Consider the following 26161-nt stretch of genomic DNA (forward strand, 5'->3'; position numbering starts at 1 on the left):
TATATAAGCAGCACCTTCCACATCCTATCACCACAGCTACTGCTCTCCGCAGCTATTCAACTGCTCTGAAGATGGAGGCGCTATGTTCCTCCGAAACGTCGGCCAAAACGAAGAATACACGGTGCCTAAACCCAGAAGACAACTTTCTTATGAAATATCTGTTCATGCAGTTATCCCAATCACTCTGGTCCCATTGTTCTCCTCAGATCATTTTCCTTATACACTATCTCTGAGTAGTTACTATAGGATTCTGACGATGGTGTATAACACATAGAGATATTGGGTTTTCGGACTTTATCCATCGTCCTGGTTTTAAGAAAACTAAGAAAAACACGACGTTTCGGAAANATCTGTTTCCGTCCTCAGGTGAGGGAAAACACCTATTCTGTTGGGTCCCTTAGAAAGAGCTAGCCTCAGTCACTGGACCAGTGATTGAGGAAACAGATCCAGTTTCCAAAACATCGTGTTTTTCTTAGTTATCTTAAAACCAGAACGATGGATAAAGTCCAAAAACCCAATATCACTATCTCTGAGTTCTTCCATACAGTGAGAGATTGATATTTCTGTCCCGCATAAACTAAATGCACAGGTTCATCTAGAGAGTGTAATAGTTATCAAACCCCTAACCTCTTATGCAGTCCTGACTTACATTGCCTGCAATATTGATGAGGGCCTGCTGCTGGATCCAGGCCACATCCCCAGACCATGTTTTTCACCAATCTGGCTCCAACCTGCACTCTGTGTTGCAGTTAATCTCTGCTTCAGATGTTCTGCAGTGAATATTTTTTGTTCATTTCTTGTCTTCCCATCTTCCTCTCCTCTCATCCTGCATTTGATTAACCTAACAATATTAGATGAAGAGTATAAATATGAAGCTCTGCATCATGGATTGTTATCCCCCCACGAACCTGTTACTTCTGACATCTTCATACTAAATATTCCCCTCAGTTCCCTGTTCTCAAACACACTTAACCTGTCTTCTTCCCTTAGGGTGAGCAACAAAGTTTCACAGCTGTGTAAAACAGTAGATAAAGTCATATTTTTATATAATTTAATCATTAGATCAGAAATATAAAATTGATTTTGAACCGAATGCCAACAAACATTTCCTACATTTAATGTGCTCTTAACTTTATCTAGAATACAAGATATTTTCAGGAACATGATTTTTTTTTCTTACTATGTTCCCCAATTATTTGAATCCTGTCACATTTTTCAAAGTATTTATAATTGTTGTACTTCTCTCCCCCTCCCCTTTTGTTTCAGCATTTTCCCTGTTTACCAACTTTGTATCATAATTCTATGTTGCATATTTATGATTTTGTCTAATAAATTAACCATTGTCAACACCAGTAATGATTATTTTTCTGTCTGCATATCTGTTCTAGGACCCTTGAAATGTGGAGCCAAGGTCGAAGGGACAGTGTTGTTCATAGATTTCCTGAATCAGTGTGTTGAGTTAACTCTCTGTCATGGTATCATGAAACGGATCAATACAGTGCAAGGTAGATTCACAATTATGACTCTGTGACCATCATCCATTGATAGTTTTATCAGTGATGAGTTTTTTCAATGAAAGATACTGCTTTTGTATCTTCCTGTCATCAGTTCTCTTGATTCTGCATCCAGTTGTTCCCTCTTATAACAACATCCTTATTCATTCTTCCCTATCCTCACACATTAAAGGATTAACACAGATGTCCATAGAGCAGAACATGTCAAGAAAATTGTGAGTAACATTATGTGCATTTATGCGAATTTATTTGTATATATACATTCTTTTTCACAGTTGAAATAAAATTAGACTGTGAATCGTGTAATAACAAAGATATGGAAGGAAACTGTGGTTATATCTTTTAATTTTTTCCATATTGGTTATTTTTTCTTCAGATGGAAAACTTGACAATGATCTGGGTGTTGGAACCGGAGTACGAGGTGAAGTGTTAAGTGTGCGTCAAGAGATGATTGTGATTGTTTTGAAAGGAGCAGGAAGGAAGCAGCTTGCATATCTTCCATCACGATGTCACATGAATGATTTGGTGCCAGACTTGCAGCAATACAGAATCGGTGAAACTAGCAAGATGATAGTGCAGGCGTAAGTTTTAGTCTTGAGAGTGTACAGACTCTTATATATTTTTGTGTCCAATTGGGTGAACAAGGTTTTATTAAATGTCCCAAATGTGCAAAAGAGAGGTGATATCTCCTCCTCTTCATGATTCTCCTCACAAACTTTGTAAGGAGTTTGGTGATGTGTTGTACCTCGGAGCAACACAAAAAAATTGTCAAGTATATTTAATTTGGATCCATATTAGTCTCCAAAAGGTGACTGCCTCTGTCATCTAGTGGTCAGAATTCCTGGCTACAGATCCAGAGGTCCCAAGTTCGATTACCGGCGCTACCAGATTTTCTGAGAAGTAGTGGGTCTTGAATGGGGTCCGCTCAGCCTCGTGAGAATAATGGAGGAGCTATTTCAAGGAAATAGTAGCTACAGTCTAGAAAACCGTGATTAATGGCCATAGGGATCCATTGCGCTGACCACACAACATCATCTGTCTGCAAAAAGTTGGCACTAACTTTGCTGACAAGCGACAGTCGCTCGGTCGGTATAGTTCGCTTGTGGACTACAGGCCACAGAGTTTTTTTTATTATTTTTTTATTTAAAGTCTCCAAAGGCTTGGCAGGGGATTCAGAACAATACCCCTATCATTGGATATTTTAAAAATAACTTGTGGCTCTTTATATGTACTGTGAGTTTGACACCATAATTTCAACTTGAAGTAACTTGTAAAGTTATCACGAATAGATGGACCCTTGGATATTCTTGTAGAAGGTAATTAGAGATGAACCCCCCCCTTTAATATTCCACAATTTAAGGTTTTCCTTAATGTAACGTTAAGTGTTAATTATGCCAAATCAGTAATCTCACAGTTGAAAATTGCCTCCCTTTAAGGTTTTCTCCAGTTTAGTTCCATGGGTCCCTAAGAAACTTTGAATGGGGGTTTCACTATACTAACAGAAGGTGTACACAGCATCATAAGCAGAGATGTTACCTTTTCTCGTGTGTCTTCTTGTGACTAACCAGACATTGGCAGTTGATTGCATAACAGTCTTATTTTTTGGAAGGCACAGCCTCAGGTTTTAGACCAGAAACTATCAGGAGGGCTTTCATGGTTTTACTCAGTGCTTGCAGGCAAGTGCCAGGATAGTGTCTCAAATTATTCCACATTTTTTCCTTCAGTGTCCTCTTCAGTTCAGTGTTTAATAATTTTCCTGTAATTGAGTGCTGTGTGATCTGAAGAGCTATTGAAACATTGTTAAATAAACAGGGAATAAATAAAAATTCATGTGCATGAAATGAATAAATCACAACCATCTGAACTTTGTCTCATGTTTATTTCTTTGTCTGTATTTTCTAGTTTGGTTGGTGGAAGAATAATCTGTTTGCAGCAGAAATTTGTTTTTAAACTCATCAAATTGAAAGCAAGAGCAGCAGTTGCTGCAGAATCGGCAAAGAGAAAAGTTGACAGAACATCGCAACACCAGAAGTCTGAGTTGAGTAATGGCAACAGGCTTGGTACATCTGAACAGGAACTGAACACAAGAATTCTGCCCAGAGTCAAGAGACATGAAGGGGCAGGATATGATTCTTGTGAGGGTCCTACAAATGATGATGCATGTGTAAGTGAACCAGAAAATGAAACAAAATCAGGAGAGGAATCTTCAGATGAAGATGAGACAGCTTTTCTGAGAAGACTTGAAGCTAAAGCTATGAAGAATTACTATGGTAACAGCACATCGAATGAGGTGCAGGAAACGTCACATAATTCAGATGATTATATTACAGAACAGGAAATGAAACAAAAGAAGAGGAAAATGCATGAAGAAGGAATTATTGAAGATTGTGAAGAGACTTACAAGAAGAAGATGAAAACAACAGTGCGGGATGAACTGCTTAAAGAATTGAAGGATATTGATCATGAAGGAGGTTGTAACAGTGGAGTGGAAACATTAATACAGAGGAAAGAGATTAAAGAACTGAAAAATTTATATTGTGGTCAGGCAGCGCGATTATCAGTGAGTGCAGGGTTTGTGTGGGACGCAGATCCATCTCTCCTTCCTGCAGCTGCCGCAGCTCAGAAGTCTGACAGTTCATCAGATGAAGAGGAAGTCAGCAAGGTAGGGGGATGATGTAGAAGAATATACTTGCAATCTCCAGCCTTGTATCTCTTGGTTGTTGCCTTAACAGTAATATCTGTATGAAAGCCTTACTCATTGTGTTGCATTACAATGATGGTGCATGCATGTAGTCCAACTGGCCGAGTCTTTTCAGTGCTGCTAACATTCCCAGAATCCCAGACACATATATAACACAACACATCTTTGTTTCCGTATGAATACAGAAGTTGTACAATAAAGGAAGGCACAGCACATTTATTTGCATCACGCTAACCCAAAGGAAGAATGATATGTGGCATATGAAAGCAAAGTTTTCATGCAGCCAGATATTTCTGGCAGACAGTTTTTTTTGATTAACTGAAATGTGTTTGGAGGCATGTGGTAGCATACTTGGTTGAGGCACTATGCTACAAGCTGGAAGGTCGCGGGATTGAATCCCGATGGCTTGGAATTTTCAAGTTACCTAATCCTGCCACACTATGGCCCTGGGGTTGACTCAAGTGTCTAGCAGAAATGAGTACCAAGAACATTCCTGGGGCTAAAGGGTGGCAGGCATGTAAGGCTGACAGCCTTACCGCCATCTGTGAGCCTGTTGTCTAGAAATTGTGAGAGCATCAACATCTCACAATCCTATGGGCCTCCATGGCCTGTTGCAGGGATGCCTTTACCTTTTTTCTTTCTTTCTTTCTTTCTTTTTTCTTTCTTTCTAGAAATGGGTTTTGTTTTGACATTGTGATTTCAGACTGAAGGCAAGTCAAAGAAACTGAGTCGAGTGGAACGCAGGGAGCAAGCACGTCAGGAGGAGGAACGTCTTCGAGCTATAGAACAGAAACTGATGGACTCAGAAACTGGACCACAGTCAGCTGATGATTTTGATAGACTTGTTCTGTCTTCACCCAACAATTCAATGTGCTGGATCAAGTACATGGCATTTCACCTCCAGGTGAGCTGCTTTAATCATTATCATCATCATTGGTTGAATCTTGAAGAAATACAGGGAGGTGTGAAGGTGTTGGTTGGATTTAATAGGCTCAGGATAGGCTCCAACAGTAGGATTTTGTTAACATGTCACTGAATCCCAGTTTCACATCAGCAAGAAATTTCTTGACCATGTGAGTACCCAAGAAGGATGTGTGTCATGGATTCATGCGTGTGGTACATAATGTTTCAGGCAACAGAAATAGAAAAGGCTCGTGCCATCGCTCACCGAGCATTAAACACAATTTCGTTCCGTGAGGAGCAGGAAAAACTGAATGTTTGGTGTGCGCTGCTTAACCTTGAGAATCTTTATGGCACAAAGGTAAGTTCTTGTTTTATAAATAATTGTTGTTGCCTGCTGAAGGATCACAAATTAGGCAGTAACATCTTATACATTACTACAGGGCAGACTGGAAGGAACAGTTAAGATCAACTTCCCATGTAATATGAAACTACATAATCTCCGTAGTTGAAAGAGAACTGTCTGCCTGTGGATTTGCATAATTCACTGTTAAATTGGCTGCAGGCTGGGCTGCTAGTGTTCAGTGTCCAACAGGGCACAGTTTCTTCTCATCAACTTTCAGACTACTTCTGATGCCACCCCCCCCCCCCNCATCTTTATTCTGATGCCTACAGAGGGAGAAGCAACTGCAGTGTGATTCTAACCACTCACTGCAATTTAATGTTGTTGTGGTGTAGAATGTGTGGATCTTTACCTCTACATCCTTTATGCACCTTGATGGTACAGTGCTGTAATGGAAAGGAAACTTCGTCTTTACCTTTCAGTTACAAAATATAAATAATAAGTTATTAATTTTTTTAAATGCTCTCTGAAATGAAATCCTACATATGCCTCCAGTATAATGAATTTATCACATTATTTTTGTCAGCAATTAAGATTGTGAACAGAAGCTACATTTCTTGTTTTCTCCATCTCCAGGAAAGTCTGGACAAAGTCCTTGAAGAAGCACTTCAAATGAATGACCCATTTAAGGTCCATACACAGATGCTGCAAATATATGCTGACAGTGGCAAAAGTGAGGTACGTATTAATTATGTACTGGCTCATAACTAAGCCTGTACCTGTAGAACACAAAGGTTCAATACAGCTAATGCCAAAACCCACCATTGGACACAATCCTGGGTCAGTTCCATCCACTTGTGTGCTTCACAACCTATTGTCCTGCAGTCTTCTTGGCCTTATAAATGGCTGGTTGGCAAGAGAAATCTTTACATTCTGTATACATTTATTTCCCCACCATACTGCCACATCTAGCCTGTTTTAATCATCTTGATTTCAGCACCAGGTGATCTATACAAACCACACAGTCTGAATGAAATGCTTGAAGCGAATATTAAATTTCAAACCTGTCTTTGTACAAGATAGCTGCTGAATGTGCTCCATGGAATATTTAAATTTAGTTTCAATTCAATTTCATGACTTTCCAGTCTGATTATCTGAATGTTTTCTTCCAGGAAGCTGAGAAACTAGTATCTTTGCTCACGAAGAAATTCCGAGACAACAAACAGGCGTGGTTGCAGGGTGGGGAAGTGCTTCTGAAACTGGGGAAGCTTGAGAAGGCTCGCTCCCTAATGCAGAGAGCCATAACTAACCTGGATAAGAAATTACGTAAGCAATGTTAATTGGATTTTGACTGAATGTACATGCGTTTTAGAAAGATATGATCACTTCTTTTCCTGTGTAAGTGTTTCAGATTGTGTAATGTCTGCTTTCAGTATTCAGTATGTTAATGCTGCATAACCGTACGGTTAATATGGAGTTATTACCTGAAATTTTTCATGGCAGAATATTTTGGGTAAAAGTTACTGACATTGTGGGGGATCTTCCTGCCTCCCTTCAGTGTCATTTCTTTGCATTTTTTAAGATCATATTGAAATACAGTGGAACCCCGCTTAACGAGCATAATTCGTTTCAGAATCTTACTCATAATGCAAAACACTCTTTAAGCGAAACAATTTTTCCCATATAAATTAATGTAAAATACAATAATGCGTTCCATGCCGAAAAAATACTCAAAAAATGTTATGTATAACGTTTATTCAAAGAAAATTATGCATACATTGTTAAGGAGTGTGAATCATCTTCATCTTTTCTTCTATGCAGAATGAACCAACCTGGAATGCGAATTCGATTTTCAGAAAACAAACAAAAAAATCCATATGAGGAGCAACCTTTCAGCATCGTCGAGAATACATAACCGTTGCGTAGATATTCTTGTCACTCCCTTTGAAGCATCCATCTCCTTAATCTTGTCCTTGTTCTTGAGGATAGTCCAAATCGTTGATGTAGACCGACTGTATGTGCATGCTAGATCAGCCACACTCACACCTCGTTCTTGCTTTTCATTGATTTTACATTTCATTTCTACGGTTATTTTTATTCTCTTATGGTTGTCTTTTTGCTGCTTTTTCTTCGGGGACATTTTTGTAAGGGTTATTAAACTTTGCACACAAGTTTGGAAAAATGTGTGATCACAAGCGACACTAAGATGCTAGCGGAACGAATGCTAAACGCAGACTGATGTAGCAATCACACAATCCGGGACTTCCCCTCTCGTCACTTGTTATGTGAAATGTCGCTCATTAAGCAAGTCATTTTTTTACAATTTGTTTTGCTCATTATGCGAATTACTCATTATGAGAGGTGCTCGTTAAGCGAGGTTCCACTGTATATGTCTTTCCTTTAAACAATGCTTTTTATAATTTTTCTCATTTTCAGCTTTTCCTTTTTTTTCTTATCTTCCTCCCCCTCCATTACACTCACCTTTATGGTTGTCTTCACTGTAGCTGGTGGCATCATCACTTCCTTTTTTATCTGTGTTAGCTCCTTCCTTCTGGTTTACCTGTTACAGTGTTGTAAAACAAAACTTTCCTGGCATTTGCTTTGCAGATGTAGAAATTATCTCAAAATTTGCACACTTGGAGAACCAACTGGGTGAACCAGAACGTGCACAGACACTGATGGAACATATCCTGACTTCGTATCCTAAACGCGTGGATATTTGGAGCAGCTATGTCGATATGTTGGTGAAGAATGGACAGCTGGAAGCAGCAAGGTAAGTTAACTCTTCTTGTGCATCTTTTGTATGGGCATCAGATTTAGGGTTCACATATGAAATTCTACGTGAGCAGCCTCATGCTTCATATTCAGGTGAGCATAGTTATATATTCTTAAATAGTCAAGCAATTCTGCTGACCCTTGACTGCCGACGGTGACATCAGAGCTTGTCTGGGAGTGTCAGCATGTAGTGTGTGTCTTCTCTGGTCAGTGGGATTTAGGGTAATGAGGATGCAGGTGCCTTTGCTAGGGAAGGGTCAAGTGCTCCACTCATTGATCCTGAATCAGCAGTTCATCTGAACCTGTGTAGGCCCAAGGTTGAGGAGTGGCTGAAGGAGAGGCAGTACAAATTTTGGGCTGCTGCACTGGGCACAGGACAGTTGAAGCCCTTCATTGAAAGGCCTTTAAATAAACTGTCTAGGGACCTATTGGCCTTGAACAGGAAACAGCGTAACAGAGCTGCTGACTGGCCAGTGTACGCTGAGGCGGATCCTACGTGTTGTGGGCTTCTGGGAAAGCTCTGTGAGCAGGAGGAGGATTGTTGGCAGGACACACAGTCTTCAACTGTGCATGTTTAGAGTTGACAGACATGAAGAGGGCCCCAGTCAGGAGGGTGATGTCATTACTGTTATGATCAGAGCTCTTTGCAGCAAGGCCTGGACAGTTCAGGGGGTGCACAGTGGATATAGCAGTGCTCTGAGTGCATGTGATGACTAAGACTGCCCTCCCTAATTTATACAAATAAAAAACAACTATGGACATTATGGCCCTATTTTAAACTTATCTGTAGATCAGGCTTTACGTTTCAAGTATCTGGATACTGATTGTTACAGCCCTACTTCATATTTGTGAGATCCAAGGTTCACATTTTGACTTAGCTTTTATGATTTTCCACAGTCCCTTCAGGCCTCTGCAAGTATAATACCTCGCATTAGGCCGTGACCATTTCCCCATCACACCCCTTCCAATTCTTTGTAGACTGAGCTACTTCTAGCATTGTTAAATAAATATATTGTTTGTAATTTATATTTGTACATGTATGTTTGTGTGTTGTTAGTTTTAAGTGAACTCATAACACAAACCATAAATATGTTTCTTATGAATGTGTAAATGTAAAGTAAAGTAAGGGTAAATTTGTCCCTGTACTTAATTAATGACCACACCATGACGATTTGTGAGGATGAGTAAAGGTATAACTCCACATATTAACCTCGTCACTAGATAGATGTGCGTGGTCAGCTTCACATCACAGCCACTTAATCCCCAGGGAAAGAACCCCATTTGGTAGGAGTCATCAGGGTTGGCCCCAGAGCTGGTCTGGATACTTCGGAGAAGAGAAAAACCTCTTGCCTCTGCCAGCAATCAGCCCTCCAGTTTCTGGGCTCTTCAACCCATATCCTCTCACTATACTGATGAAGCTAACCCTGAAAGTGTTGTCAGGGTGTACGTGTTGCAGTAAACAGAACATTGAAATGATGAGTAATTAATTGAACTTTCAATTAAAAAGAATACAAATAATTATGAATTTAAATGAGTTGAAATTAAATGTTTGAGAGGGATCAAGAAATACACCACCAGTTGCAGAAAATTATAATCAAGCAAAACTGTACGAAAGAAACTAAATAAAAAAAAATATACACTCTTCAACGTGCAACTACACACCATGCACTACATTTCGGTTCAACTTTGAAGAGACCTCAGGTAAATTGTGTATACATTTTTTTGAGCCACTCTCCATTTATTCATGCCATGGAAGAATGCATGATTATAGACAAAACTGGTTTTCCCTGCAAAGCACATTGGTTGCCAGAGAAAAAACGTCTAATTGCACACAGTTGTATTTATGGATTTTGTATGATTCTCAGAATTAGCGGCAACTATTTTGCTAGACAGCTTTAGCTGGCTGATCTTTGTAATGGAGACACTATGTTTTCTGTGAGTTAGGGTCTGAATATTTAAATATTATTGAGGTGAACTTGAGGCTTCATATGTTTAACCCACATGAACAGACACTGGAAAGGTGGGTTTGAAGTCAGAACAGACATTGGCCTATTGTGTGGAATTACAGAAAAGGATATAGAACATTCTCCTGTTGGTTGTATGTGTGCGTCTGTGCTTTGCTGGGGATGGTGCACTAGAAGAAGCAGGTTTCAGTTGAGTCATGGGTTAGTGACCTCTGGAGCCAAAGAGTGGCCAACTTTGTCTCGTCACTGCCCTACTTCTATCAGACCCCTTTCTGATCAGTATTCATATCTTATCAGCACTGACCTGTATTTCTGAATTTCATCCATCACTTTGACATGGCTCTGTACATTTTTTTCTCTCTCTTATTTATATGAAATACATATTTCTGTTCTGCTTTTCTGTCTGGGAAAGGCAGAAGTATGATCTCATAATATCTGTGTGTGCATTTGTCCTTACCTAATAATTTATGAAACAGTTAATGAATTTTCATGAAACTTGGCATGGACAATATGATACTGGAGGTCCCTCAACTTTTGAGTGTTTAATCTCTGTCAGAGCACGCTGTTGGATTGCTAATGACAAGAAATTAAGAACTGTGTCATTTATAAATATTGTAAATTTGGAAATTCATTTTAAAAAAGATGATTTGCAGATGTGACATGAATTGAATTGGCTCTGGACATAGTTCAGGTGTGAGCTTTTATGATGACAGTGATGGGCGTTGGTTTTCACTAACAGTGGATACTGAACAGTGACGTCAATTGGGTAACACTGCTGCCTTATACTTAAAAGGTCCCAGGTTCGAATCTCAGCCCAGTCCTGACTAAGGTTTTGCGTGGTTTTCCTCCATTTCTACAAGTAAATGGTGGGATAGTACATTAAATTATGCCGCACTCACTTTGTTCATGTTCTTTGTAATTCATGATTCACCAATCATCCTACCATTCATCACTGTGTAGCCTGAGCTACTGTCAGTGTCATCAGAGAAACCGTAAATAAATAAATATTGTGTCTGCTTAATGAGGAGCCTATATCATGAAGTTGGTACTGTGATGTGTCTACTTCCAGCAAGAGAGGCACTGTTTGTAACAGCTACATAATTAGCCAGCATGGAGTGGCCAGCACTGTGTCCTGGTTGCGTGTGTTGCCCTCCAGCTGTGGCTGGCTGCATGGAATGTAGTTCCCTGAGAGTCGTCTGCCTGGTTTCACAGAATTAATTTTATTGAATATTGTAAGTCAGTTCCAACAGAGGAGTGGTTTTGTGGAATGCTGAAAGTGACAAGATGGTCGAAATGCAAGGCTTCATTACAGATTAAGTGGGTCCATTGTCACCACAGCAAGGCATGTGGGCAGCCAGTAGATAAGGAGGGTAGCTCTAAGTATCTTATTAATTTGTTTATTTACTAGGCATTCCCACAATCCATTCATAACATCCAATATTAAAAAATACAAAATGATGATGGAGAGAATACTTTTGGTAGATTCAGTTACTGGCAGAGTTAGTAATGTGGATTTGCAGTGCATATAGAAACGTGCAGGGCTGTAGTGGGGCAGCACAGTTCAGGGTGGCACTCCAGTGCCGTTTGAGTGCTGCCCCTGGAAGTTCTTTTAACGATAGTGATGTCACGCATAAGCAGAACTTAACGAGATCTAGTAAAAATTCTGTTGAAGACTGCAGTCTTCAGAGTTGTAACACTGTGTAGTTCAGAGGCAGCCTGACATTCAGAAGAACATAATGCCTCCATCTTCAGAGTTGAAGAGCAAGCCAAACAAGAAACCAGCTGAAGCAGGTAGCAAGCTAACAAGAAGTATTGTTATTGGCCATCTTTAAAAATGTAATTTCACTTCAGTAATGGAATATTGTATTCACAAAAATATTAGCAAAGAAAAATTTCATGTTCAGTGAACATATAATAACTTATAGTGTGCTCATTTTTTATCACTTCATTTGAGGCAGAAACATCATCCTCCTTGAGTATGGGGTGTTATATCACAGAAGATAGAACCCTTTAAACTCACTGCTGTGTGAACCTCAGGTCCTGCAAGGAGCAACCATCAGCATACCAAGAAGGAGTATATCAGTTGCATCTAAGCGGATTATTGGTCTGCCCAGTGGAAGCTGAGTGCTAAGAACCTGCACAGTGCGCTGAGGGTGGGACTACCCTGAGGTGCCTTTCTTAGTGCATGCACCTCTGTGTGGTAATGTAGTGGCCTAGTTGTTGGTTGTAAGCGGCTCATCTGGGGGTCTGCTCTGTTATCTTCAGAGGAAGAGTGGTCTAAGTTGTGCTTCACTTGCATGTGTTCTACTCTCATTTTAAATTCTTACGTATTTTTTTGTGTAAATTTTGTGTGTGCATTCTTTATTTAGGGACTGAGTTCATCCTCCTCGTCCTCTTCTTCTTCATCTACTACTACTAAAAGCAAATTGGTTGAAAAGGCAGTGCTTCTTATTCGTATCCCAGAAATGCCTGCTTCAAATCTCAGGTTGGATACCAAGTATCCAGACTGAACTATCCGTGGTTTTCCTCAGATCCAGTACATGAATGGCAGGCAGGATGTCACCTTGAAATAGGCCACAACATATCCTTTCCGGCTTATTATTTATTCTCAATTCTGTGATTCAGTTCTGTATGGTCTGAGCTACTGAGATCCTCATTAAGTAAACCATAGATAAATGCAGTTAATGTGCTTTGTCCATGAGGTGAGCAGTGGAACATACTTTTCACTAATGTTTCCCTCCCTCCATTCATTTACTATGGCCAACCCATCTGACAGCTTCTTGTCTCTGATGTAGTAACATGCATTACTTCAGTGCTGTAGACTTGTATTCATGAGGTGTTTGATAGGGTAGCTGTCCTGGTTTTGTGTTTTCTACAGTCCCTCCATGCAATTGCCAGGGCGCTTCTGTGAATCTACCATGACCACTTCCTTCCAGATCCTTTCCAGTTCTTCAGCCATCCTTTCATTTGATGTTATATAGTTTGGATATTGACAGCACCATGAAGTAAGCCACAGACCTTTTCATGATGTTTCATTGCTTTGTCACCAGAAGACATCTGTCTGAATAATGAAATTCAACTGTTCTTGTTTCAATCCTACATTTTGCCAAATTATAAAGTGAAAAGTGACATTTCATGCTGCAGTCAGTTTCACATATGTGTTCTGTATAGTAATACCAACATAACGGTATATAGGGAGTTGTAGCAGTAGCTGTTGTGCTGTAGTCACTTCAACCAGCAGAATGGGTCCAGAATCCATGATGGATAGGCTGGTTGGGCACCAGAACTGGTGCAGGCGCTGTGAAGAAGAGGAAATCGAACCCCTGGCCCTGCAGCCCTTAGACTGACACTATACATATTGGGCTTGGAGACAGTTTCAAATATGCGCCCACAGTGTCACAGTTCTGGTCCCCCCCCCCCCCCCGATCTAAGACTTATGGGAGAAAAAAGTGTAGAGGACATGAAATGCGTTTAATTCTGCTGTACAACTTTTGTGCCGAATATTTTGTTCTCCGATGAATATTTAGCGAGTTACACTGAAGATGGGCACAGAAACTCCTGTCTCCCGCTCGTGCTTACTGTTTGTGCTATGGCGCTGTGTCTAGTGCCCAGTGGGTGAATCGTTAGTGGTCGATGAATTAGAGAGGATTTGGAAAGAAGCGGACGTGGCCTATTCGAAGTGCTATGAAGGCATTTGCCTCTAGAGACTGAGTAAAACCATTGGAAATCTCAGGATAGCTAGTGTCCCGGCCGAGATTCGAACCGAGCACCTCGCAAGCGTTACCGCCACGCAAGCCTGCTCGGTACGTGGTTTCTGCCTTGAAGTTGGAGGCAGCATGTTCCTCCGAAACGTTTGTATCTCTAAGCGTCATATCTCAAGAAGAGCGCAGTCGTGTGCTTGTTTAACCCACAAAATGATAGGCCATTCTTGCGCGTACCAGGACTGAGCAGCAGTAGGTCTGCGTGCCGACAAAGGGAGATCATCACCGGTGGACATCGGCCCGCCTATCCGCCACTCTGATGAATAGCTTTTCGTGAACCGGTTAGGTAACACTTGCCGCCAGACCGCAGCGTCCAGTGACGGATGCTCAGTAGGCGATGAATTGGAAAGCATTAGGAAGGAGGCGGTCGCCGCGCTGGCCTGGAGGGGTTGAGGAAAATCCTCGAAAGAAACCTTTTTCAGGGTTAGCCTGTCTTCAAGTCGAGATTTGGAAAGCAGGAAGAATATCATGACGTAACAAAAGTGCTACCCAGCCGACCACATGTCTCTAAGGACCCATTTTTAGCCTACTTTCCTTATTTTTAAAAACCGAAGGGATTCTTATGAGAGCAGCTTGCTGTCTGTGTATCCCCCCCCCGTTTTCTGTGCGTTCCATGTCGTATCAAAGGAAAATAGGCGATTAATTCATCCCAGGCTTTCTTGTAATGTATCTTCCCGTGTACATGTAGGTTTTTAACTGGACTCTTCCCTACGTGTTTTCTGAGCAAAATATTGTGTATATTTATCATCTATCCCATGCGTGCTACATGCCCTGGCCATCTCATTCCGTTTGATTTTATCATCTTGACACTCGTTGAAGAATACGGAAGACACAAAGCAGGTTGACTCAAGTGTTCAGCATGGTTTTCCTCAATCCCTTCAGGAGAAATCCAGGATATTATCTCAGATTTGGCCACTACCTCTTCCACATCCTTTCAAATTCACTATTCGCTAATAGTCCCTCCGTTCGACGGCATGTATTCAGAGCTACTGATGTTAGTAACGATTTACCAGGCTACACGGCGTCTCATCCAAGAATACGCGAGAACGTCAAATCTCACATGTTATTCCACTGCTCATTCTGTGTATAACGTTCCTTGTCTCCGGTCTCTTGTGTTTCTTCCGATTATGTGAACGGCCTGCCGCCTGTGGTCAGAAGTTGTTGCAGGCTGCAGGTAAACAGCCACATTCTTGTTTCTCTGCGCCTTAATGGAGCCATGGCCTACTTCAACTATGAGGATCCGGAACAAGCACACCTGCTGTTTCTCACTCTCATGTCCCCGGGGCGCCACGCTGGGCTCCATTCAAACTCTTCAAGTACAGGCAGTTTCACAACAGCGGTGTCTCCCGGTGCCCAGAACTCGTCGTTACAGCGACTGGTCTACACGCTGAACGGCCAAGCGGTCGGGGTTCGATCCCCGACAAGGGAAAGATTTTGTTGTTCTCTATGGCGTCCAGACCGGCTCTGGAGATCACCCAGCCTCTTATCCAGTTGGTAGCGGGAGTGAAACGGCCAGGACGTGAAGCTGACTACTCACCTTCGCCAAGTACCGAGATAAAGAATACGTGGAGCTGTACCTACAGTCCCCGCTACGTGTTCATGGCATGGTGCTTAACCAGTTAATCACAGGGACAGCGTTACCTGTTGGGCGAGGGATCAGCTTCACATGCCATCGGCTTTACCCCCAGTGAACGGGGCCAGATGGGGACTTAAACGTGTCTGGACGCTGTGCAGAGGAACAGATCTGTCCCATACTGGGAATCAAACCCAAATTCCTCACTTACCCAGCCCGTAACCTAGGTAACGATGTGAAATTATTGCAGGAAGGTACAGATTTTGAATCTCGTCCAGGCAACCGCCTGCCGTGGCAAAGGTTTTTGCCCTGTCCGGATTTAAGAGCTTGAGAACCACTGAATGAAATTCCTACGAAGAGTTCTAGTTTCTGGGATATAACTCCGTACAATCCGTTGAAAGTCAGCATACGTTTCGGAGGAACATGTGACCTCCATCTTCTGGTTAGAAGAGTAAGCCATTAAGTGTTCTGCTTGCTACCTGCTTATGCTGGCTTTTTGCTTGGCTTAATCTTCGACCTTGAAGATGGAGACGACATGTTTCTTCGGCACGTCAGGCGACTAGTTATATCCCAGAAGATGTAAATCTACAAATTTTTATGAAATTTAATGTTAATGAGATTCACAAAAATGTATCCACACATTCCAATGTTCGCAATAACCGGGCAAGTACAGACACGTTGCACGAAGTTCTGCTTGCGCTTCTCCTGTCTCGAGCAGAACCACGAGTATAACTCTCTAAATATTTGTCGGAGCGAAATATCTTTCAAACAAAACTCACTTTATGTCAAATACATTTCTGCCGTAAGTCTTAAGGCGCGTCCACTATACTCGTGCTCGTATGACTCGCTATGCTCGCGAGTAATGTGGACGGTATGACAAGTCACGAGACAAGCAGATTTTTAATTTAAAAACTGTAGCCAGTAAATTAAAATAAGACTACAGTCTATACACACTACGTGTAAATATACGGATCCTCACGCGCCGAAGCCTGGCGAGCAACTGAAGTAGTGTAGACGAAGATTTACGAGCACGAGTAATGTGGACGCGCCTTTAGGGTTTTCGATTTAATTAAGAAGAAGCGGGCGAACGCGCCGGAAGGCCTCCCATGCAACAGAACAGCGGTAATACCAGAACCCAGCGCTGGACACGGCCCAGAGCCGGCTCCATCAACCCCAAAATCTTAGTAAGATTAAAATATAAAGTTCGGGGTGACCAGGAAAACAAAATAGATGTTGATGTAGCCTCAGAACCCATTTCCATGCTTAATGTTGCCCTCCCATCTGTTTCTTCCTCTTCCAAGTGGTCACTTTCCAAAGATAACAGTAGAATCTAATTAATCCTGATAGTATTTGCTCACCTAGTGATGTCAGCCTATATTGTGTTAGTAAGTAGAGTGATTTGGTTTGGGGTCAGTGACCAGGGTGCAATTATGACAAGACAGGGTCCTCTTTCTGTCACCACCACCAACCACTATGTCGAGACCAGCTCTGGGGAACACCCAATGTCCTCTCCAGTATATACTGGGGCCTTTATTCATCAGATAAAGTGACCAGTCTATAAAGCTGGTCAGTCATTGCCATGTAGAATATGTGGAACCTTGCCTTCGCGCCTGTTGTACACCTTCACAGAAGTAACTTTACTTCAGCACACTTGATCTGCAAGATCTACATTCTGGAATGCATGCTTATGTATATGGATATATGCTATTTTTGTTATGTATTTGGTTATTTTATATCGCTGTATCAAATGCTGATGGTATTGGTCATTTATTTAGCAGATGTCTCTGTAGCTCAGGCTATATAGCGTTGAATAGAAGTATGATTAGTGAATAATGAATTGGAAAGTGTGTGGAAGTGGTCGCAGCCTGATTTGAAAGAGTGTCCTTGGATTTGCATGGAGGGATCATGAGAGCCGCCAGTCGGAATAGCTTGTCTCCAGGGCGAGATATAAACCCAGGACCTCACAGATGTGAAAAATATTTGGTGAGAGTATGTGGTATCAGACGGTGAATTGGAGAAAAGCCGCCCCTTTCAAGGTATTGTGCTGGGGGGCATAGCTGGTTTCTGGACAGAAGTTCATGCTGGGACATCCCGAATGTGAAACAGGAGTGATGGCCCCTACATGATGACTTCCAGCGGACCAGTAAGGCCTGTGTGTATAAACTGCAACATGTTGGTCAAGCTGTTCACCGAGGTTGCAAGTGGGCAGTTTCAGCTGTGGAACTTATGACATGGCCTTCCCCATATGCTTTCATAGTTATGTTCTCTGTGTGGAGACCACGTAAGTAAACGTCTGATTTGCATAACATCGGTTCTTACAGGCAAGTGCTGGAACGTGGAGTGGCGCAGAAACTGCCTGCACGTAGGATGAAGTCTCTTTTTGCCAAATTTCTGCGATTTGAGGAACACCACGGTACACCCGAAGGCATGGAGAAAGTGCGGCAGATGGCCGTAAGTTACGTGGAAACAACAGCTGGGCGACTGGATGATGAGAACTAAGATTTGTTCGGTAAGTTAGTGTATTTGTGTTTGTTTGTCACGTTATTGTGGCCTTCTATCGCCCCATGGGCTGCTTAATTCTGTTGAAAATCTTAGGATGCCCACCAATCATGCAGACTCCAAGTCTGCCAGTTTTTCTAGCTGAGATGCGAAGCAGTTTGATTGGTAGGTGACAGTATTGTTGGTGTTCCAGGGATCGAATTTAGGGGATACTGGGTTCACAGTCAGTTTTCTTCGGCAGTCTTCACTTAGGCTTTCTGTTCTCCCTTGTTATTTTGTCAGTTCATTACATTTTATCTCTTTGATATCTGATCACTTACATTATGACTATATGTCATTTCATTTCATTAAATGTCCCTGCCTTTTATTACTTCATTATGTTAACTCTCTTCATGTTTTGACACACAACATTACATTGTAATTATATCATATTTTGTCACATGCACACACACAGTTGCTTCACTGTGTTGCATATTGTGATAGTTTATCACTTGATTACATAACATTTCTTGATATAAAATTTCACAGTGAAGATTCATATAGAGGTCTTCTGGGTAAAAGTCAATATACAGGTCCACGAGTATGTAAGTAAGTAAGTGTATCACAAGATTGAATCCGTCCATATTTTATGAGATCTTTTTGAACTTATGTTTCTGTTTCGTTGACAGCATAAGATCTATTTTCAGAAACACGTCAGCTAATGCTGTCAGTTCTAATTACTTTGAAGTCATTACATTACATCTCTTGATATCTGATAGAACAGTTGCTTGCTCGTGTTAGGGAGCAGGGAGCAAACAAGCAGATATGCTGATTTGAAACAAATCTCACATAATTTTGGACATATTATAATCAGTTGTGAATAATCAATGTACATTTCGATTTATCCTCATTTTAATATCTCTTTGACAGGATAGACACTGCATTTAAATTTGACTTGCCCACAGTCGACAGAAACGAAGAAAATCAATGAGGTAAGGGTATTATGTGTACTATGGAACTGAATTTAAAATTGTATCTGCAAATAAACATGAATTTTTATATTTAAATTGTATTCTCTTAAGTTCAAATCTTCTATTCCAAAATTGTAACAGCAGAACTTTCTGAGGCATTACATAATCCCCATGCTTCATCTTAACACCGTTTCTTCCATCGTCACATATTTAACCTTACTGATTTTCCTCAAGCCCCCAGAAAAATTCTGAGATAATTTCTTAACATAAGATTATAACCGTTTCTTCCTGTGTCCTTATGAACCAGACACTTAACAGTGGACTTACCGTTTCTTCTTTGACACTACAACCCATGATGGTGATAGAACATCATTTAATGATCAGCAAACCTCTACTCTGCTGACAAGATAAGAAATTATAGTATTGTGTCTATGTGTAACTGCCTTCTGTATGGGTGTGAAACTTGGTGTGTGACATTAAGGGAGTAACATAGACTGAGGGTGTTTGAGAACGGGGTGTTGAGAATATTTGGACCGAAGAAGGATGAAGTGACAGGAGGTTGGAGAAAACTGTGTAATGAGGAGGTTCATAACTTGTACTCTTCTCCAAGTGTAATTAGCATGATCAGGTCAAGGAAGATGAGGTGGGCAAGGCATGTAGCACGAATGGGGGAGAAGAGGAATGCATATATATTGGTGGGAAAGCCAGAAGAAAAGAGACCACTGGCAGGACTAAGGCGTAGGTGGGTGAACAATATTAAAATGGATCTTAAAGATATAGGATGGGATGGGATGGATTGATCTGGCTCAGGATATGGACCAGTGGAGGTCTCTTGTGAGCGCGGTAATGAACCTTTGGCTTCCGTAAAATGCTGGGAAATTCTTGAGTAGCTGCAGAATTGGCAACTCCTCAAGAAGGGCTCAGCTACATGAGTAAGTAAGTAAATGTAACTGCCGTTCTGTGGAGGAAATGCTGGTGCCTGCCTATCAGACGGAACAGCATCACATCTCAGATGACTGTAAACTTGATAGTCACCATCGTGAGATCTGTATCATACAGGTAGCTTGTCGATTGGCTCAACGTGCAGCTCTGTGGAGACAGGCACACACCTGACTTGTCTCTCAGTTAAGTTCCATTTCCTCAGAATATAACATGTCATAATTGTAAGAATGTATTGGATGCCGTGGATGTGTGTCAGGTGGTCGACCCAGAAACCAACGTAACACTGGCCTCATCTGTAGGACTCGTTTCCTCTCTCTGTGGCTCCAGGCCAGTGATGCCTCCAGGCAGCTGCACCACACCCAGCCATCATACCTAGATGCACACAGCTCAATAAACCTGCTCGACTGCTCCTCCATGAGGAGTGAGAAATGAAGGCCGACAAGCAGGAATCTGCTTTATTTGTTGATATTCACTGCTGCTCTGTGCAGACTTGAGGCAGTAAACGATATCCTGTATTCATATTATGTGATATGATATGTCATGATGGTTAGTAGGCAGGGTGTGCTGTGTGGAAAATTTTTGGCAAACTGGTGAACTGAACCAAGGTTTGTTGACCCCTGATTGTACAGGTTGCCTCTAATTACCTTCTGGTATTTTTCTCTTAGCTCTAGTTCCCTGACACAGCCAGCAATGCAGGAACAGAGTAGATTCTTATTGCGAACTGAGTATGTAGAACAGAGAAACTGGTAGTGTCTCATTTACTCTGGAAACCTGAAGGTTCATTACTGTGTTCACGAAAGCCTCTCAGGGCTCCATTTAACGTTTTGTAATATGCTGGCTTTTTGTAGTAAGGGGTTGTCAGTCCCACACAACCCAGAAACTGGAGGACCACCCCTTTTCAATTGCTCTGTAAAGCACCATGGCAAGTGTATATGCCACATGCTTGGAACATTAGATATTTATGCATGTTCCCTAGCAGTGTATTTATGTCTTTTCTATGAGTCTAAAAATAAACAGCGATCATTTCCCTAAACATCATTAATGGGTTGATATTTGTAATAGAAGCACTGTGTAATTGTTGTTGTTTGTGTTATGAGCTGACAGTATCTCAGACTACACAGCATCAAAGAGTAGGATGGCTAATAAAAACAGCGAATTTGCAAGGATTTGGTAGAAAGTGGTTGTTGCCTAATCGAGGTACTGTGTCGGCATATGCTTAGAGGGTCTGAGGAAAACCACAAAAAAATGGAAGCTACTCGATGACCGGGCCGAGATTCGAACCGAGCACCTCCCAAATACAGGGTTAGAGCATTACCACTTAGTTGGCTCATCCTGAAAGGGAAGAAGCAGGAGAGAACTGGATAAAGAGGCAAAGAAGATAATATTTATTTCATTTGTGGTCTATTAATGACTTATCACACATGTTCGGTAGGAGATCTTCCACTTGGAAGACCTAGACATAGATGGAAGAATGTAACAGGAAATAGGAGGATGTGGACTGGATTCTTCTGTCACAAGATAGGGTTCAAGTGCAAGGGCTTGTGAACACAGTAATGAAACTTTCGGTCCCTTAAGGGCAGGAAATTTCATGGTTAGCTGTGCGACTGTCAAGTGCGCTGTGGGGGCAGTTGCTAAAGAAACAGCAGCTGTTCCCCCCATGGAGCAGGTAACCACGGTCCTTGTTTGCAATTGAGGCTGCAAAACATGAAACCTCAGACAGTTGAACCAGGAAATGTGGTTTCGGTCGAGCGGGCTGTCTGCCGGCAAAATGGACGGCATCTTCCTGTCCAAGCAAACAGCGCGCGGTCCACAAACTACGTAATTACTGTCCGTGTTTTTAGACCTGGTCGTTTACGCCAGAATGCACATGGGTTTGGTCAAGTCCAATAGCTGAGGTAAGGGCCTTAGTTACAATGCGTCGTCCTTCCTCCCTGCACACCTCCAACCACTTCCCCTCAATTTTTGGTATATTTCTCCTTACCAAAAAAACTCAGAGGCCAGATCACAAACCACAACCCTAATTTAGGACTAGAATATGTAGTTTATTAAGTAGGTACCAGTTTTTGGAGGAGCCTGTTGCCTCCTCCTTCACCCTGAAGATAGAGGCGCCACATCCCAATAGTCACCGCTGTGAGAACCTCAGATATCACATTATAATTTATTCCCTGACTTACTGACTAATGAACTAACAAACAGTTTTATGTTTTGGTCTCCCTTTGTAGTCTGGTAGGTTGTTACGAATGTTTCGGAGGAACCTGTTGCTTCAGTTTTCATGTTCGGTTAAATCACAATTTCTGATGTGTCCGTCAAGGGCCGGGTCAGCGGAGAAGCCGGGAGTAGAGATGGGAATAGCCTGACACAAGTCCCATACAACTGACATATTAACTAGGCCTGTATGACGTGCGCACGGGGGAGCCAGGATGGCGTAGTCGGTATAGCGACTGCGCTACGGGCTGGACGACCGAGGAGTCGGAGTTCGAGTCGCGGTAGGGACAAGAATTTTCTCTTCTCCATGTCGTACAGATCGGCTCTGGGGCCCACCCACGCTCCTATCCAATGGGTATCGGGAGTAAAGCGGCCTGAGCTTGAAGTTGACCACCTCCAAACTTCTTCCGAAGTCAAGAGAACGTGGATCTATACATCCACTCCCCCATATGCCTTTTACCTTATTTTACCACCCTTACATCGTAAGGAGCTGAATTCCACCGAACAGGCTCACTTAGAGATAACGCCTCGGGAAAGTCAGCCGGGGACACAGGCTATCCTGTCTGAGGGTTTTCGTTGTTTTCCTTAGCCCTCCAGACAAATACTGGGATAGTACTGAAACATCGCCGTTTGGCCGCAGTTGGGGCGATGCTCCGAGGAGGGGACACACCCGCCGTTTGTAAGCAGTTACCGCAAACGCGACGCCCTGTGAGGTGTCACGCTTGGACAACTGTGCCCTGTTTACATAAGGCGAAACCTTGGTTCATTTTCATGCAGGCAGAGTAGAACTGACCTTAGCAGTTCTTTTGATAAACATCTGAAGAAACAGAATTCTTCAGCGCCAGCCATCTGCGCCGCGACCAACGTCAGGCCGTGAACAGTTGGTCCAGTGTAGGGTCCCACGGTTCCACCCAGGGAGGTAGTAAGGTGACGGATGGGGCTGAGTGGCCAGTTTCACGCCCCTAGCGCTTTACCCACGTGTGGAGGAGCTCGTGATGTGTGTCTAAAAGGAGGCCGGGTGGGTCCGAGGGCCGGTCTGGACGTCTGCCCCCCCCTCTAGAATCGACCTCTGACTTCTCGGTTATCCAGCTAGTGACCATATAGTATGAGCTACCGAGGGTCCACTTTTTATGTTCCCTTTGTTTGTGTGTTCATAACAGACAACATGACAGCACAGTAATTGCGATCTGTAAGCTATCATGGCGGTACATCTCACCGCATGTGTTCATCTCATGTACCGGGATAATACTAAAATGTATCTTAATGTGGTAGCGCGGTTCCCACGGTCCCGCAGATTCAGGAATTGTTGTTGCTGTATCTCACGCGGTGTAATTAGGTGCTTAAACACCACACCATGAAACTTATGAGGGATTGGAGCTATACTCCAGTCTTCACCTTCGTTCTAGGTGGAGGCAGGTGATCAGCTTCACGCCCCTGCCGCTTTGCACCTGAGGAAGCTGCTTCCTGTATCCATTGGCTAGGAGGCTGGATGGGCCCCTGTCCCGACCTATATGCTGTAAAGAACAGAAAAGGATTCCCCATGCCAAGAATCGAACTCTGATTCCTTGGTCGTCAAACCCATATCCTAGTCAGTATTGCGACTAATCTGAGACAGATGAAGTCAAGGTAAATTTGTCCCTGTGCTTAATTAAGCGCCACACCATGAATGGAGGTACAGCTCCACACATTTTTACTTCGGTATTAGATGAAGATGGGCAGGTTCACGCCCCTGCCGCTTTACCCCTGATACCCATTGGATAGGAGGTTTTTCATGAGAATGAGATCCCGATTATCCATCGTCCATTCCATAGCCTTGTCACTGTTCCGACTAAGCTACACAAACAAACAAAACACATCAGCAAGAGCTCGGTACACTCATGTGTGTCTTGATCTGTTCTCATGCCATGTGTCTCAGCATCGTGCCGAGAGAGTGCAGCGCTGGTTTTCTGTATCAAAACAGAGGCATCGCCATTTTATCACGAGTACAACCCCTCGGAGCTATGAATAAAGTAGGCCATGAGAGCGTGGAAGTGGGACTGGGATTCTGTGTCAGAGATCACTAAATTAATTACAACAATCGTATATTCTCTTGTTGGTCCGCGCTAACTCACGATAATTTTGTTTTTAGATTACATTTCTGTTCTTGTAACGATGGCGTGGGCTCTCACGTAAAGATGGCTGAAGCTGAGGAATGCAGAAGGAATTTAACAAGGAAATAAAAGGAAGTTTGTGGCAGCCGACGTGACTATAGGCGGACAGTAGTAGTCTATTGAAGCGAGACGCACCGCTGAGAAAATTATAGCATGATGAGCTTCCCAACTTGTATTCCTCACTTGACATTGTCACTGTGATGAAATGGGCCGGATATGTAGAACGTTTGCAGGACATATGTATGATAGCTTCATTACAGAGAATGTACAACTTCCGATTTCAAATCCACGTAAAGTAGGGATCTACTAGGCAAGTGCAGATCAAAATTAAATTAATCTCAACAACTTTTCGGGTATCCCCTCCCCCAGTACTGAATTCAGTCCAGATGCTTCATTGGCTCCGAACTGGAGTACCAAATTTCAGTTCCTGCCAGTAAAAAGTATTTGTTTTCCTTGTTCGCTCCTATATTCAGACAGGCTCTGGGGTGAACCCAGCCTCGTGTCCAGTTAGCTACTTTCTCGGGAGTAAAGTGGTCGGAACGTGATGCTGCCGAAGTTGATAACGCATGGAGTCATGCCTCTATTCCTCCATTCGCTTTCACCGCTTGGCGCCCATACACTGGAACAGTCTTACCTTATCAAACAAGAAACATGGCCGTGGTTAGCATTCGGACTTCATATCCGAGAGGTTCTGTGTTCGAATCTCGGTTATCGTGACTGGGCTACTCAGTTCCTCCTGGAAAGTGCTGAGGTAAATCGACGTCATCGAATAACCCAATTTCAGTCGGCGCTCCATATCTCTTACAGTTGACACTAATCAACTGACTGCATTGAGTGTCCTTCATGAGAAACTAACAGTCGCTCATCTAGTCAAGAAATTTGCGTCCATTTATGAAACCGAAGGCTCTTCGCCGTGTTCACAGGAGTTCAACTCTGGCGCCAGTCTTGAGCCGGATGAATGCAGCCCACCTCCGCATATGCGGTTTCTTTAACATTCACGTGAATGCTGCCCTGTCATCTTGACTTACATCTTGCAAGCCGTATCCTTGAAGTTTTCTGGAACTGAATCGTCGTCATTAAATTACCAAAGCTGATAGGACGATCGGTATAACGACGACTTGTGGACGACCAAAGCTTCTGAGTTCGATTTCCTGCACGTACAAGTGATTTTTATCTTCTTCACAGGGTCCAGACCTGCTCTGAAGCCGTCCCAGCCTAATATCCAGATACGCACGGGACGGGATTCTTTCCCTTGTTGGTAAAGCGGCCGAGGCGTGAAGCAGACCACTCACCTTCGTCTAGTGCCTAGGTTAAGTATTCGTGGAGCTTACGTCTTCATGGCATATAGCTTAACTACGGCTATCGAGCTATAGAGCGATGTCTTGCACTTGGACTTGAAGGCCCTCCCTCACCCGAGGCAAGCTCACCAGACCGAGTGTTACGCAACCCAGGGAGTTCCTAGCAGCTGCAGTCATTGGCCCGACTCTACAGGTTCATTGAACCTCGTCTTCTTATTGGTCCATAATCTTCGCTGCACTTGAATTCAGCACACATCAGAGTAGTGTAGTACTCTTTTCGTCCGATGTGCGGAGGGGAAGTGCTTCCGCATCTGTACCTGTTGCCCGGACCGCTGCCAGTCTCTGTGCAGGTGCCGCGGAGGTAACATGTGTAGGTGAAGTAGTGTCACAGTGGCTGCAGCAGATAATATTGAAGCAGTAATTGGTAGCAGCAAACGCTCGTCTGGAAGTGACATTCTGTATGGTTGAATATCTGACAGAATATCCGTGAACGTTTCATCATTAGTGACATTGACTCATTATCTAGTAGAATATCAGTGAACACTCAAACAATAGTTGAACTGGATGTAACTCATTGTCGAACATT

General features: G+C 42.6%; 2 protein-coding genes across 2 annotated transcripts in view; both read left to right on the plus strand.

The window, feature by feature from the left end:
* The window catches only part of LOC111867416 (protein RRP5 homolog), a gene marked incomplete at its 5' end in the record, with an annotated part of 37209 nt that extends 18133 nt beyond the window's left edge, over positions 1-19076 (plus strand). The window contains 10 exon segments of the mRNA XM_033752682.1: positions 1389-1505; positions 1891-2095; positions 3417-4176; positions 4919-5119; positions 5348-5476; positions 6095-6196; positions 6631-6784; positions 8066-8231; positions 17853-18040; positions 18940-19076. Of these exon segments, the coding sequence (XP_033608573.1) occupies positions 1389-1505; positions 1891-2095; positions 3417-4176; positions 4919-5119; positions 5348-5476; positions 6095-6196; positions 6631-6784; positions 8066-8231; positions 17853-18030 (2012 nt within the window). The 3' untranslated portion in view covers positions 18031-18040; positions 18940-19076.
* Positions 18948-26161, plus strand: part of LOC111867417 — a 47473-nt gene continuing 40259 nt past the window's right edge. Inside the window, exon 1 of the mRNA XM_023857261.1 lies at positions 18948-19001. Coding sequence (XP_023713029.1) covers positions 18997-19001 — 5 coding nt within the window. The 5' untranslated portion in view covers positions 18948-18996. The remainder of the gene's footprint in view (positions 19002-26161) is intronic.

The sequence above is a fragment of the Cryptotermes secundus genome, unplaced genomic scaffold, assembly GCF_002891405.2.
Source record: "Cryptotermes secundus unplaced genomic scaffold, Csec_1.0 scaffold423, whole genome shotgun sequence".
Classification (NCBI taxonomy): Eukaryota; Metazoa; Arthropoda; class Insecta; order Blattodea; family Kalotermitidae; genus Cryptotermes; species Cryptotermes secundus.